Here is a 14896-nt window from a genome sequence, read left to right as displayed (position 1 = left end):
CTCTAGAGCAAGCTAGCACAGAGCTGAAGTCATGAAAAGGGAGAGTCACAGCATTATGCATTGGAGGAGCACATGGGGCCATGGCACTACAGAAATTGGCTGAGAATTAAGCCTGGGGAAATTTGTGCCAGCTAAAAATGTCAAATTCAGAAACTATCATACAGTCTTTCAGGGATGAGATTCTGAAAGATAAATAGAACCCTATAAGCAAACCACAACCAATAGTTAAATATCATCCATCACAGTAGATCCACCCACACAATCTTATGAACACCAGAATAACACTCAGTCTTAAGTTCATAATGAATTGCGAGTTTAACCAAAAAAAGTTGCTGAAAAAAGAGAAAGAACCTATAAATTATACTTGAATTTTTACTGTTTAAATGATTTTATTTGCACAATCATTAAAATTAAAAATAAGTTTCTTCAGGGATCATAAACATACATTAGAGCAACAGTGCTCATAATGTCAAATAGTTGAAAGGTTTCAAAATTCACATGGCAATGTAGCTTTTCGGAGACATAACTCCCATATACCCACCAAAGTTTAGTCACCAAAAAGGGAATAGCACTTCTCTGGAAATGCTGTCTCCTGCCAAGTGCTTTCTTGTGGCCATCAAGTTGCTCACATAGTGGTGGGGTAGTAGGCATATGAAGCAATTCCACAGTGGTTGTTCCAGTCTTTGGCAATTTTCATGTAGCCCTTCCTGCCCCATTGTTTACCCCAGCTGAAAATAAAATTGTGTTTTCCATTTAGTAAAAAGATCATTGCATGTTGGATTTATTATCTAATAAATTATACAAGTCTTTTATATATACATTTTACATTTTATATATATTAACAAGAGACCAACCTAAAAGAAGTATCAGAAAAGGTAGAGGATTTACTTCTGAGCACCAAGAGGCACCTCAAACAGGACAGCGAACAGCACAATAGAGAATGGGCAGAATGGTTGTCTACCCATATATGGTTCAAAATTAAGAAATGTGTCAGATTTTAGAAAAACAATGGCACAGACATGACATTGACCCACAAGAAACCAGTGACAGATGGAAATATTATTACCACACATTGTGAGTAGGCTGTTCAAGCTGTAGGAAAGAAAGTTCAGAGGCTAAGGACTGGAGATAAATGTCAAGAGCCATATTAAAGTGATATTGACATTTTATTGTGCCTGTAACTCAAGTTCTTAGGACATGGTAACAGGACATACTTGGACCAAGTTGTCTAGACAATGAACTAGATCATCAAGACACACTGCTGCAATACAGAAATTGCATAAATAAAAAGAAGCTGGTGCTAACATCAGACCTCTACATATGTTCACTCGATTACTCATTTATCCACCAGCATGTAAACATCCATGCATGTACACACACCTCATGCATGTATGTGGGAAAACAAGAACACACATTGCTCAACTAAAATGGGACAAAGTTTTGGGCTGTGTATTCAACAACTGACTGCTACATGCAATGCCTTTATGAATCCCTTGGAAAGCCAGGCAGTGCTTTAAACCACTGAACCATCTATCAAGGCCCTGGAATTTCAAATAGATATTTTTTGGCAATTTATACCTGTTCTTTATCAGCCAGTAGTTATTACCGTCCATTTCATTTCCTTCAAATCCATAGCCAACAACCAGAACTCCATGAGTCAGAGAATTACTGCTGCAATTTGGCTCATGATGAATACCTGAGAAATAAAATGGAAGCTGATGTGAGATGCACAAGACACCTGACAGTGACCACTGCCACTAACAATGGGAAGCATTTTCAGAGATCCCAGGAATGATGTAAACTACAACCAGAAAAAAGAGCTGAATGAATTGTTACCAAGAACACTAATACATAGAAAGTTTCACAGAAAAGGGAAGCAATTCTAATCAGTGTAGATTTGTTGATAAACACTTGTTTACGTGCATATGAGATGACTCCTTGGAATTTTTTATTCTTTGTTTTTAGAACCTTATACCACATAGAAGATAAATTACTTAATTCAAGGGAATCTGTTTTATTTTAATTTTAGATAATCAGTTTCTATAAGTACCTAAAACATCCATGAAAAGTAGGAGAGTTGAAAAATTAGCTAACCAATAAATTGTATTAATTATGACATATTAAATTGCACGTGGAGGTCACATTATCTGAAAAACTACAATCATGATGATTATGTGGAAAGGAATAAAATCCCAGAAAACCAAATATTCACATCACACTTTAAACATAAATACCAGCCCATGAACATGTTGTGGCCCAGGGATGTCCTAAGGTTTTTCTTATCTAGAAGAAAATTTGTGTACCTTTCTTGTAGAATTTGAATGAATCATGAGAAGCATCAACTCCAACAGAGATGGGCCCGATAGTTGCAACAGCAGCCATTAGATAGTACTCACTTTCTGGGAGGGACACAAATCCTGTGATTTCAGCAATGGAATTCTTTGGATTATATCTGCATTGCCCTTCCTTTAAAAGGTAAAGAGGTAAGAGAGTCAGATACTTTCACTCACCTTCTTGAGAACATGAGTCACAACCACAATATTCTGCCCTTTACAGCTGAGCACACTCAAGTCTGGGCTGTTATAAATCATCTCAGGAAGTGAAATGCTACTGGGAGATTTAGAACTGAAAATTTGTTTGCATTTCTTCAATGACAACAAATTGGTCTTCCTATCCATTAGAAATTTTAAGGTAGAAAATCTTTATTGTATGTACAGTAGTTTGAATATTCTTTATGTGCACACAAGCAAACAGAGCACTGAAATCATTTCACCAGAAAGCTACGCAAATGTAGATGCTCTAATGACAGAATTGATGGTGTACAGAGAGATTCTATCAAATAATTTGAGCTCTGAAAATAGTGGATTTTCTCTACAATTGTCCCACACTCCAAGGTGAGTTAAAATGACAGCAGAGGATGTCCACTTACTTTTCCTTCATATGGATAAGTTGCCTCAGCCTCCAGACCTCCATTGTGTAATACATACTGGAAGGCATTGTATGTATCACCTGAAACACAGCCATTATTGCCTTGAGGTTTAGAACAGTCCACTAAGTTCTGCACACTCAGAGGGGTGAGTTTGTTTAGTTGCCAGATTATCTGTGCTTCTATGGCACCAATCACAGAAAATGCCCAACAAGAATTGCAGTTGCCCTGAGCAGGGAAGAAAAGATTGTCATCCACAAACAAATACCAACCCCAACAACAACTCAGACAGATTTCTACTTTATGAAAATTATTTACTGGCAGTTGTTAGATGACTAGGAAGGGATAATCGGTCTCCTAAAGGATACAACTACTGACAGTTTACTCATGCCCCAGTCATGCCCACATGCATGAACATTTGAACAGGATCAATTGGTTCTATGGTTTATTAATGACCCAAGAAGAGGGAATGAATTCTACAGAAAGATGGGTGGAGTTTAAAAGAGAGTATGTGGTGGGTTTCTAGGATTAATATACATTGTAAAAATGTATAAAGCATTCAAAGAAGAAAAATGTTATTTAAAAAAAATGTACTGCACATATCTCCACACTCAATGTGCACACAGAAACACCAAGTCCTTTTCATCTTCAACATTTCTTAAGAAGATGGGCACATGATATGGTCTTGCCTGGTCCTGCACAGGAGTCACATAGCCTTTCTTTCGCCAATCCACAAATTTGGGTAAAACAACACCAGCATAACGTTTCTGGATACTTTTCCCCTCCTGGCGAGGGTGAGCTCGGACTGGGAAATCAATCATCATTTTCTTGAATTCTTCATCAGTCTTCAAGGAAAATTACATAATGATTATAAAAGAAAAGATTCCATGTAAACACTCAAGAGAACACAGTGTGAAGAATCCATGTCACACTCACCATGTCACCAAAGCCGTTCATTTCCATGGTGAAGCCATTCTTCCCCAGACCATTCTCCCCATTGTGATCTTTAATAATTTTCAAGTTTTTTTCCCATACTGCTCTTCTCATTGCTTCTTCCTCCTGAATAAGAACATAATGGATGGCATTTTTTTTCTATTAAACTCCTGTACAAGCTGACCTTGTGAACTTGCTCCTGCAGGTGACTAGAGGCCAAGGAAAGCTATTCTAGGACACTATAGCCACATGTTCTCCACATACAGAGGAAAAGGGAATTTGGCTACACTGTGCTCACAATGATTGTGACTAAGTAATCTCTCAGTGGTGATGGTGGTGGTGGGGAATATGTGGCCTCTAATGTGCCTAGAGAGTTTCAACAGCAATTTCAATGCACTCTGGGGTTATTCTGGACAGTTTTCAGGTTACCAACCAGGCTATATGATTTTTCATATTTCATTTTCCAATTTTGCCATTCAGCATCCAAGCTGGGATCAGGTGCTGTAGCAGCTGAGGACAGTCCCAAGCAAAGGATGGCCAGAAAGAGAACAGAAGCCATTTCTCAAGCACCTAGAGAGGGGAGAGATATTAAGATGTGACTACACAAACATTTTTAAAGTGTCTTCTTACTCCTCCCTGAGAAATTCAGCTATCTACAGTTGATAAAATTCTTTGAACTATTCCTCCAAATACTTTTCCAAAGATTGTGAAAAAGGCTAAGGATATGTTTGAACTAAATCAGCCACCGAGATTTATTAGATCCAAAGAAAAATGAAGAGCACATGTCCCTCTAGCAATGGAAACCAGTTGTATTGCATTTTATTATTTCAAAGAGATCTCCATACACAGTGAGGAACAGAGGCTAAAAAGAAACATGGATTTAGGGTATCACTGACTCACAATTCCTTCCAAGCAAAACTTCTATTATGTGGCATTGAATCCTAATTTCAAGGTGATCCTAAAGTTCAGGCCACATGACATTATATCCCTTTCTTAAATACAGCAAGTATTGGGCTTGTCTTGCACCCTCCGTACTTGAATGAAAACTTTGTGAAATGTCTTCTATAAAGAATGCGGGAAAAATCACAGGTATTATTCCTTCTGTCCTACACTCGGAACCATGCAACCATACTCCTCACTCACTACCTCAATGAGAATGGTGTCATATGGAAAATCATAGGAACCAGTCAGTGGTTGTGCATACCTTTAATTCCAGTACTTCAGAGGCAGGGGCAGGCTGATATCTGTGAGTTCAAGGCCAGTCTGGCCTACAGAGCTAGTTCCAGGATAGCCAGAGCTACACAAATGAACCCTGTCTTGGAAAAAAAAAAAAACAAGGGAGAGAAAAAAGCGAGGGAGAGAGAGAGAGAGAGGGAGAGAGAGAGAGAGAGAGAGAGAGAGAGAGAGAGAGAGAGAGAGAGAGAGAGAAACATAGGAAACTAGATCCAAGAGTGGATGGGGAGTGCAATAGAAAACCTCTTGTGGTACTCATGTTCAGGTCTTTCTGTGTCTCCAAAGCAAAACTCCCCATAGGACCTGAAAAGGACCATGCCATCTGCTGCTATTACTACTACTACTACTACTACTACTACTACTACTACTACTACTACTATCAACTCTGCACAGGTCAAATGAAAACATACATACCCAGGGGTTATGTGAAAGAGACAATCTCTATTTTCCAGGAGGTGAAAACTGATGGTTACTGGTGTGCATGACACCTGCTGTCACTCTCTGTTGACAGACCCAGACTTGTACTTAATGGATACTACACAACCCTGGAACCAAGAGTCAAGAATACTGGATTCTTCATTGCCTTCCCCTCCTCCTCCCCTCCACCTTCTCACAGCATGGAAGCTGAGGCTTAGAATATATTTTCCTCCTTGGGAATCAGCTTGATTCTCCATGGAGTCTCTCAAGGCCCCCTCCAGGACAATTTCAGATTCTGCCTTGGCAGAAGCAGGGCCTCACCTGTGGAGACTGCTGCTGCCTCAGTTCATTCCGCAGACTCAACTCTTCAAATATTGCTGAAGTCTTGGGACCTGGTTCAGCAACACCTCTCTCAGGCTTTAAATCCCAAATATCTAGATAGTTGGCCCCACCCCTCAAATATGTCCTCTTTTTGATTGGCTGTGTTGGTGACTGGCTTGAGCCTCCAGGCATTTCTACTTCAGGCTCTTTTTGAGATATGATCTTGGCTCTCCCTCTGGGGTGGGTTTGGGCTTCCTCTGTGAACTTTGGAAACCTGATTTTGTTGACCTTGTCAGAGGATGTTAGCCAGCCATACTATAGAGTTTGTATCACATTATACCTGGAATTTTTCATGTTGATTATGTTTCTTGGCAAAGTTGTGTTGTATTTTCTGCTAGCACTTTAGAATGGGATGTTTAGTTACCATCCTTAGCTTAGGCTTAATCAGTACATTCTATTTTGTGTATAGTTTACTGCTGTGGGATTTCTTTTGGTATGCTGTGAATATATGTGGCTTCCATTGGATAATAAATAAAGCTGTTTTGGCCTATGGCAAGAAAGCTTACAGCCAGGTGGGAAATCCAAGCAGATATACAGAGAGAAGAAGGGCAGAAGGAGAGATGCCAGACTCCACCAAAGGAGCAACAAGATGCCAGCAGACTGATAACACCACAGCCACATGACAACATATAGATTAATGGGGATGGGTTAATTTAAGATGAAAGAGCTAGCTAGAAAGAAGCTGAAGCCATAGACCATACAGTTTGTAATTAATATAAGCCTCTGAGTAATTATTTTATAAGCAGCTGTGAGACCACAGGTGGGAGAGATTCATCTGGACTGTTGGGGAAGGCAGGACCTGAGAAAAATTCAGCTGCAGTCCACAGCTATGGTTGACCCAACCACAGGATGGATGGATCCTGTGAGAACACAGACCCTGGATCCCTCTATCAGGGTAAAACGAGCTGGATCACACCAGAATCTTTAGGAGATAGTGACTCTCAAAGAGGAATGTGATGTTTGAGACCTAGCCCTAAGAGGAAAAGTAAATGGCCTGCTGTGAGGATCTCTTGAAACTCTGTCTTTTCTTTGGGAAACTAATTTGAGACACCATCTAAAGTTACTCATCTTTCCTGTCACTCTATTATGGCAAGACTTTACCATTTTCAGGACACATCATGGTAGCCTTAGAGACACCCACATTGTTTTGTAACTGACACTGGGAAATATTTAGGACTTATCACAAAGATGGCTCTGAACACTAAATAATAATTCTGTACTGTGTCCTCCTCTACCTTAGCACACACCCTTTATTTTTGTCTGTGTAGCTACTTGGCTAGTGTTTTTGGTTGAATCTTTTTCCTTATAAGAGTCCTTAATGGAACAATTAAGAGGTAAAATATCTCAAAATAATGACTGTCACATTTTCCTCATTTTCTTAGGTTGTACGATATCATATGGCACAGAGATACATTATTTTATTTATCCATTGATTATTATGTTTGGTGGGCTCCTCAGATCAGGGAAGAAATAAATGATACATATGAGCCCTATACCCTTCTCTTCCTAATGTGCATAAAGTCTAAGACCAATCTGTAGTCTGTTGTTTTGTCTTATTGACCATGTACTTTGTTCTACAAAAGCTTCTCAGTTTCAAGAGGTCCCATTGATTGATTGTTTCTCTCAGTGTCTGTGCTACTGGTGTTATATTTATTAAGTGGTCTCCTATGCCAATGCTTTCAAGACTACTTCCTACTTTCTCTTCTATCAGGTTCAGAGTAACTGGATTTATGTTGAGGTCTTTGATCCACTTGGACTTAAGTTTTGTGCACAGTGACAGATATGGATCTATTTGTAGCCTTCTACATGTTGACATCCAGTTATGCCAACCATTTGTTGAAGATGCTTTCTTTTTTTCATTGTACAGTTTTGGCTTCTTTGTCAAAAATTATATGTTCATAGGTGTGTGGATTAATGTCAGGGTCTTCAACTCGATTCCATTGGTCCACATGTCGGTTTTTATGCCAGTACGGAGCTGTTTTTATTACTGTAGCTCTATAGTAGAGTTTGAGGTCAGGGATCGTGATGCCTCCAGAGGTAATTTTATTGTACAGGATTCTTTTGGCTATCCTGTGTCTTTTGTTTTTCCATATGAAGTTGAGTATTGTTCTTTCCAGGTCTGTGAAGAGTTGTGTTGGGATTTTGATAGGGATTGCATTGAATCTGTAGATTGCTTTTGGTAAGATTGCCATTTTTACTGTGTTAATCCTGCCTATCCATGAACATGGGAGATCTTTCCATTTTCTGATATCTTCTTCAATTTATTTTTTCAGAGACTTAAAGTTCTTGTCATATAGGTCCTTCACTTGCTTAGTTAGAGTTACCCCAAGGTATTTTATATCATTGATGGCTATTGTAAAGGGTGATGCATCTCTGATTTCCTTCTCAGCCTGTTTGTCAATTGTATATAGGAGGGCTACTAATTTTTTTGAGTTGATCTTGTATCCTGCTATGTTGCTGAAGGTGTTTATAAGCTGTATCAGTTCCTTGTCGAATTTTTGGGGTCACTTATGTATACTATCATGTCATCTGCAAATAGCAAAAGCCTGACTTCTTCCTTTCCAATTTGTATCCCCTTAATCTCCTTATGTTGTCTTATTGCTCTAGCTAGAACTTCAAGTACTATATTGAATAAGTATGGGGAGAGCAGACAGCCTTGCCTTGTTCCTGATGTTAGTGGAATTGCTTTGAGTTTCTCTCCATTTAATTTGATGTTGGCCGTCGGCTTGCTGTAAATTGCCCTTATTATGTTTAGGTATGTTCCCTATATTCCTGATCACTCCAAGACCTTTATCATGAAGGAGTGTTGGATTTTGTCAAATGCTTTTTCAGCATCTAATGAGATGATCCTGTGGTTTTTTTCTTTCAGTTTGTTTATATGGTATATTACGTTGACAGACTTTCATATGTTGAACCACCCTTGCATCCCTGGAATGAAGCCTACTTGATCATAGTGGATAATTGTTTTGATGTGTTTTTGGAGTCTGTTTGCCAGTATTTTATTGAGTATTTTTGCATCAATGTTCATGAGGGAGATCGGTCTGTAGTTCTCTTTCTTTGTTGCATCTTTGTTTGGTTTAGGAATCAGGGTAATTGTAGCCTCGTAGAAGGAGTTTGGTAATGTTCCTTCTGTTCCTATTGTGGGAAAAGATCTTCACCAACCCCACATCTGACAGAGGGCTGATATCCAGAATATATAAAGAACTCAAGAAATTAGACATCAAAATGCCCAACAGTCCAATTAAAAAAATGGGCTATAGAGCTAAACAGAGAATTCTCAATAGAAGAAGCTCAAATGGCCAAAAGACATTGAAGGAATTGCTCAACATCCCTAATCATCAGGGAAATGCAAATCAAAATGACTCTGAAATACCACCTTACACCCGTCAGAATGGCTAAGATCAAAAACACTGAAGATAGCTTATGCTGGAGAGGATGTGGAGCAAGGGGAACTCTCCTCCACTGTTGGTGAGAATGCAAGCTTGTATAGCCACTTTGGAAATCAATATGGCACTTTCTTAGAAAATTGGGAATCAATCTCCCCCAAGACCCAGCTATATCACTCTTGGGCATATACCCAAGGAATGCTCGACCATACCACAAGGGCACATGCTCAGCTATGTTCATAGCAGCATTGTTTATAATAGCCAGAACCTGGAAACAACCAAGATGCCCTTCAACTGAAGAATGGATAAATAAAATGTGGTACATATACAGAATGCAGTACTACTCAGCAGAAAAAAACAATGGCAGCATGAAGTTTGCAGGCAAATGGATGGACCTAGAAAAAATCATCCTGAGTGAGGTAACCCAGACTCAGACAGACAAACATGGTATGTACTCACTCATAGGAGAATACTAGATGTAAAACAAAGGATGACTAGACTGCTACTCACAACTCCAGGGAGGCTACCTAGAAAACAGAACCCTAAGAAAGACACAGGGATCACCCAATGACAGAGAAATGGATGAGATCTACATGAGCAAACTGGAGGTGAGGGGGGGTAATGGGCAAGGGTCGAGGGAAAGAGAGCTTAGGGTAGTGGGAGATCCCAGCTGGATTAAGAACAGAGAGGGACAACAAGGAAAAAGAGACCATATTAAATGAAGACCCCATGGGAATAGGAAGAAGCCAAGTGCTAGAGAGGTCCCCAGAAATCCACAAAGATACCTCCACAATAGACTGCTGGCAATGGTTGAGAGACAGCCTCAACTGACCTAGTCTGGTGATAGGATGGCCAAACACCCTAACTGTCATGCTAGAAATCTCATCCAATGACTGATGGACGCAGATGCAGAGATCCACGCCAGGCCCCAAGTGGAGCTCCAGGAGTCCAATTGGCGAGAAAGAGGAGGGATTGTATGAGCGAGAATTGTTGAGACCAAGATTGGAAAAAGCACAGGAACAAATAGCCAAACTAGTGGAAACACATGAACTATGAACCAATAGCTGAGGAGCCCCCAACTGGATCAGGCTCTCTGGATGAGTGAGACAGTTGATTAGCTTGAACTGTTTGGGAGGCCCCCAGGCAATGGGACTGGGACCTGTCCTTAGTGCATGAGCTGGCTGTTTGGAACCTGGGGCCTATGCAGGGACACTTTGCTCAGCCTGGGAGGAGGGGACTGGACCTGCCTGGACTGAATCTACCAGGTTGAGCTGAATCCCCAGGGAAGTCCTTGCCCTGGAGGAGGTGGGAATGGGGGGTGGGCTGGGGGGAGGGCGCAGGGCAGGGGAGGAGAAAGGACAGGGGAATCTGTGGCTGATACGTAAAATTAAATCAAATTATAAAATAAAAAAAAGAATAGTCACCACAGGAAAAAAAATCTAAGACCAATCAAGAAGTTGCTAAATGCAGCAGAAATACTGAAGAATATTTTTGAGGATCACACGACACTATTTTAGAGAATTTGAAAAACACCAAGTAGAGGCTCTTACTCATTACACAGAATCCTATGTGCTGTGTTTAGCTTCTACTTGTTTCGCTGTTCAGAATTTCTATTTTTTAATTCATCATATTTATTTATTTATTTAATTTTACCCTTCTCTTATACATTACATCCTGACCACTGTTTTCCCTCCCACCTCTCTTCCCACTTGCTCACCCCACCTCCCATCTTTCCAAGATCTACTCCTCCTCTGTTTTCCTTCAGAAAATGGCAGACCTTCTAGGAATATCAACTGAACAAGGCATAATAAGTTACATTAAGACTAGGCATATATTGCCATATCAAGGCTGGACGAGGCAACCCAGTAGGAAGAAAGGGGTGTCAAGTACAAGCAAAAGAGTAAAAGACAGTCCCTGTTCCCACTGTTAGGAATCCCACAAGAACACCCAGCTACACAATCATAGCATATATTCAGAGGACCTAGGTCAGACCTATATAGGCTCCCTGGTTGTCGCTTCATTCTTGGTGAGCCCCTATGAGCCTTGGTTAGTTGATTCTGTGGGTGGTTTTCTCCTGGTGTCCTTGACCCCTCTGGCTCCTATAACCCTTCCTCCCCCTCTTCCATGGGATTCCCTTAGTACTATCTAATGTTTAGCTATGGGTTTCTGCACCTGCTTCTATCAGTTGCTGGATGAAGCCTCTCTGATGATGATTATGTTAGGTTCTAGTCTACAAGTACAGCAGTATATCATTAGGAATCATTTCATTGACTTTTTACCAGTTGTGTTTGGTTTTATATTTTTTATAATTTTCTTCTCTACTTCCTACTTCTCCCAGGTGCCCTTCACCCTACCTACCCATTTCCATATTCTTTTTATCTCTTAAAAGAAAAAAGAAGCAAGGCAGTGGTGGCGCATACCTTTAATCCCAGCACTCAGGAGGCAGAGCCAGGAGGATCTCTGTAGTTCGAGGCCAGCCTGGGCTACCAAGTGAGTTCCAGGAAAGGCAAAATCTACACAGAGAAACCCTGTCTCGAAAAACCAAAAAAAAAAGAAAGAAAGAAAGAAAGAAAGAGAGAAAGAAAGAGAAAAGAAAAAGAAAAAGAAAAAGAAAAAGAAAAAGAAAACAGCCACTACAAATCATGATATTCAATTTGTGTTCCACAGATATTACTGAGGATGAGGTTTGCCTTGGACTGTGTGTGAAATACCAAGTGTCACATCTTTTGAGAAATGTGATTGTCCTGCTCCAGACAGCTATTATTTCAAAATGGCTTCTTCACTATTGGTGAGGTGTTCTGCCTATTTCTTCTCCTTCATGTTGAGATTTTGTCTGGCTTGAATTGTGTTGGAGTTGAGCATATTATCAAAGTCTTGGAGTTAATATGTGATTCAGGCCAGCTGTGTCTGAAAAAATGCTCTTTCCTTAAAATCATTTACCATCTCCAGCTCTGACAATTTCTCCTATTTTCTCTTCCATATAAATCCTTAGAGTAGAAGGAAGGGTGTGATAAAGACATCTCATTCAAGATCACTCATTCTGAAGTATTCCAGTTCCTTTATATTGTCCAGTTGTAGATTTCTGTGTTAATTGCCATCTATAGTAGGAAGCTTCTCTAACAAAGGTTGATCAATGTAGTCTATGGGTATAACAATACGCCCTTCAGAGTCTTCTGTTGTTCTTCTCTTTTAGCAGAATAATAACAGTAGGTTTCCTTGTGGGCCTGTGATCTATCTTCTCTCAATCTCAACTTTTCTCAATGGTATCAGGTATGAGATACATTTTAGAGAATTGTCCGTTCACTCAATAAAATGTAGTTGGTTATCACCATAAGATTTGTGAGACAATCCCTCCAGTAGGTATATTTTATATAGAGATCATTCTTGTATATATCAGAGTGATGTTAATGATGGCTTTCTCCTCAGGTAGCATGCATAGCACCTTCAAGCATTATGAACACTAGTCAATGGCAAGGAAGCTTCCAATGAAGACCATGTGCCTCCTTATTCTACACCATAAGATGTGAGGTCTTCAGTAATAGAGCCATACCCTGAAAAATACTTAAAAAGATGCAATCCATTCTTAGCACTAGATATGTATTTGCATATCTATGGTATCTATTTGCAGTATCGTATACCTCATTATATGCTTATTCCATTTTACTTCTTTTTATAAAATGTATTTATTTTTAGACACTTCTATAGTAGTTGGTTTTCATATGGCTTTTCAAAAGGCTTTTAGTGTTAGATATCCCTCCACATATTCCCTTTGCCCAAAGTGAAGGATGTTTAAGTCAGAGAGAGTAATATATGATTATGTCCATAAGTGATTGAAACATATTTTTTTTCAGAATATGTTATAAGACCTGGCTCTACTTGAATCAGAGTTCTAAGAGTCTACTAACACTGTCTATATCCTTGTACCATCCCTTTTCTAACATTAATTCTGATAAATCAGGGGAGGACCAACCATCATTATTTCTATTTGAACACCCTTCATATATGATCAGATTCTTTCCTTCCATGCCCCAGGTGAAGTCTGCTCAACTTTACCAGTCTGCAGCAAGTTCCTGCACATCGGATTAGCCCCAATTCCTTCAACACAAATGTTCCTGTTTCTCCATAACCTTTTGCATTTGTGGAGCACCAATATTCTCCTTGGCAACAAAATCTCCCTATATGGGTTTATGCATTGCTAAGACCTCTGCCTCAGTGCAGGAGTGTGCCATCCCTGTAGGTATTTCCATGTTGCTTTGTAAGTCTTCCTGGTCATGATTTAATGAGTTTCTCAAAACAGTTTCTCGTATAGAGCAATTTACTTTACTATACTTCTTCCAATGTTCCACTAGGGGAGCAGAGACCATCATGAAATGGGCATGGCATTGTTTCAGAGACTTAGATCTCATCCCAGATGGCCTTGAGAATCATAGTCTGCTTCTCTTGGAGCTGTGAGCTCCCTGAGCTTTTCAAGCAAATAATGAGGACGGGGTTAGGCATGAAGGTGATGGATCTCTGGCTCAGCTTACATTTCTAATGATTGCAGGCACACCATACATTGATGCTGTTGTCCCACACAAGAAAGATTTTTGGTAGCCCCCCTCTATCTACAACCTTGACTACTGTGAGTACCTTCATGTGTAAGGTTAGTCATGTAAGGCAACTTACCATCTATGCAGTGATTCTTTCCTAGGAGGTCATGGTCAGTAGTGACATCATCATTCAGAATTGTTATGAAAACACATTTCTAAAGTGTATCCCACTTCAACTGAATCATATCTTTGGATAATTATGTCCAGATATTGAAGTTTCCTCAAGACCCTAGGATGGTCCTGACTCAACTGACTTTTAGGAACCGCTGTCATGGAGTTAAAAATTAAAAAAGCAGCATGTGCAAACTACCCAGAACAAGACAAGACATTTCAGTGTTTTTCATCTGTATTTCTCTTCTGAGAAAAAGCAATACATCAGGAATAATTTCCATCAATGCTTTTATTTTTCTGACTATAAGGTTCTCACAAATGGGGATGACCACCTCCTGGATCAACTCCATAACAGTGCATATGGACATGCATCTCTCATAAACATTGTCATCTTATTTTTCATTAATCATAATAAGACTCCAGAACTAATTTTCTATAAGCATATTTTTGAATATACAAATTCATAAGACAAGACACAGATTACAGGAATGGACAAAGGAGAATTGTGCAGAATTAACATAGGGTGTCTTTAGAATTATGGAATTTCTGTACAACCAGATATCATCAGTGGAAGCATGATCTTGCAAATGTGGCAAAAAAAAAAACCATTGAAATAGTCGCTTTGAGATGAAAACTATTAACTTAATAATATCTCAGTAAAATATAATGCTATATATATGTATATATATACATATATACAATAAAGCAAATCATTTTGTGTTTTGATTCTTTATTTGACTTACTGATTTAGAAGCATCCACACTGTGGCATTTATCAACATAATTTTATACCCAAAATATTTCACTGTATTAATATATTTCATTTATATATTCTTGAATTCATGGTGATATGTCACAATTTTTGGCTGGTATGAGTAATGATTCTATAATACCTGTGCACTTTAGTTTTCTACAATAAAC

At 39.3% G+C, this 14896-nt stretch overlaps 1 protein-coding gene across 1 annotated transcript; it reads right to left on the bottom strand.

Annotated features, from left to right (window-relative positions):
• Positions 1-625: 625 nt before the first annotated feature.
• LOC131910400 (cathepsin R-like) lies at positions 626-4418 on the bottom strand. The gene is made up of 7 exons (XM_059262329.1): positions 4293-4418; positions 3863-3985; positions 3616-3771; positions 2930-3154; positions 2304-2466; positions 1579-1696; positions 626-728 (listed from the first exon to the last, which is right to left on the bottom strand). Exons 1-7 carry the CDS (start codon positions 4416-4418, stop codon positions 626-628), a joined length of 1014 nt encoding a protein of 337 aa, XP_059118312.1.
• Positions 4419-14896: the final 10478 nt, after the last annotated feature.

The sequence above is a fragment of the Peromyscus eremicus genome, chromosome 5, assembly GCF_949786415.1.
Source record: "Peromyscus eremicus chromosome 5, PerEre_H2_v1, whole genome shotgun sequence".
NCBI lineage: Eukaryota > Metazoa > Chordata > Mammalia > Rodentia > Cricetidae > Peromyscus > Peromyscus eremicus.
The sequence above is the reverse complement of the archived record's forward strand: the minus strand, read 5'-3'. Positions and strand labels throughout refer to the sequence as shown.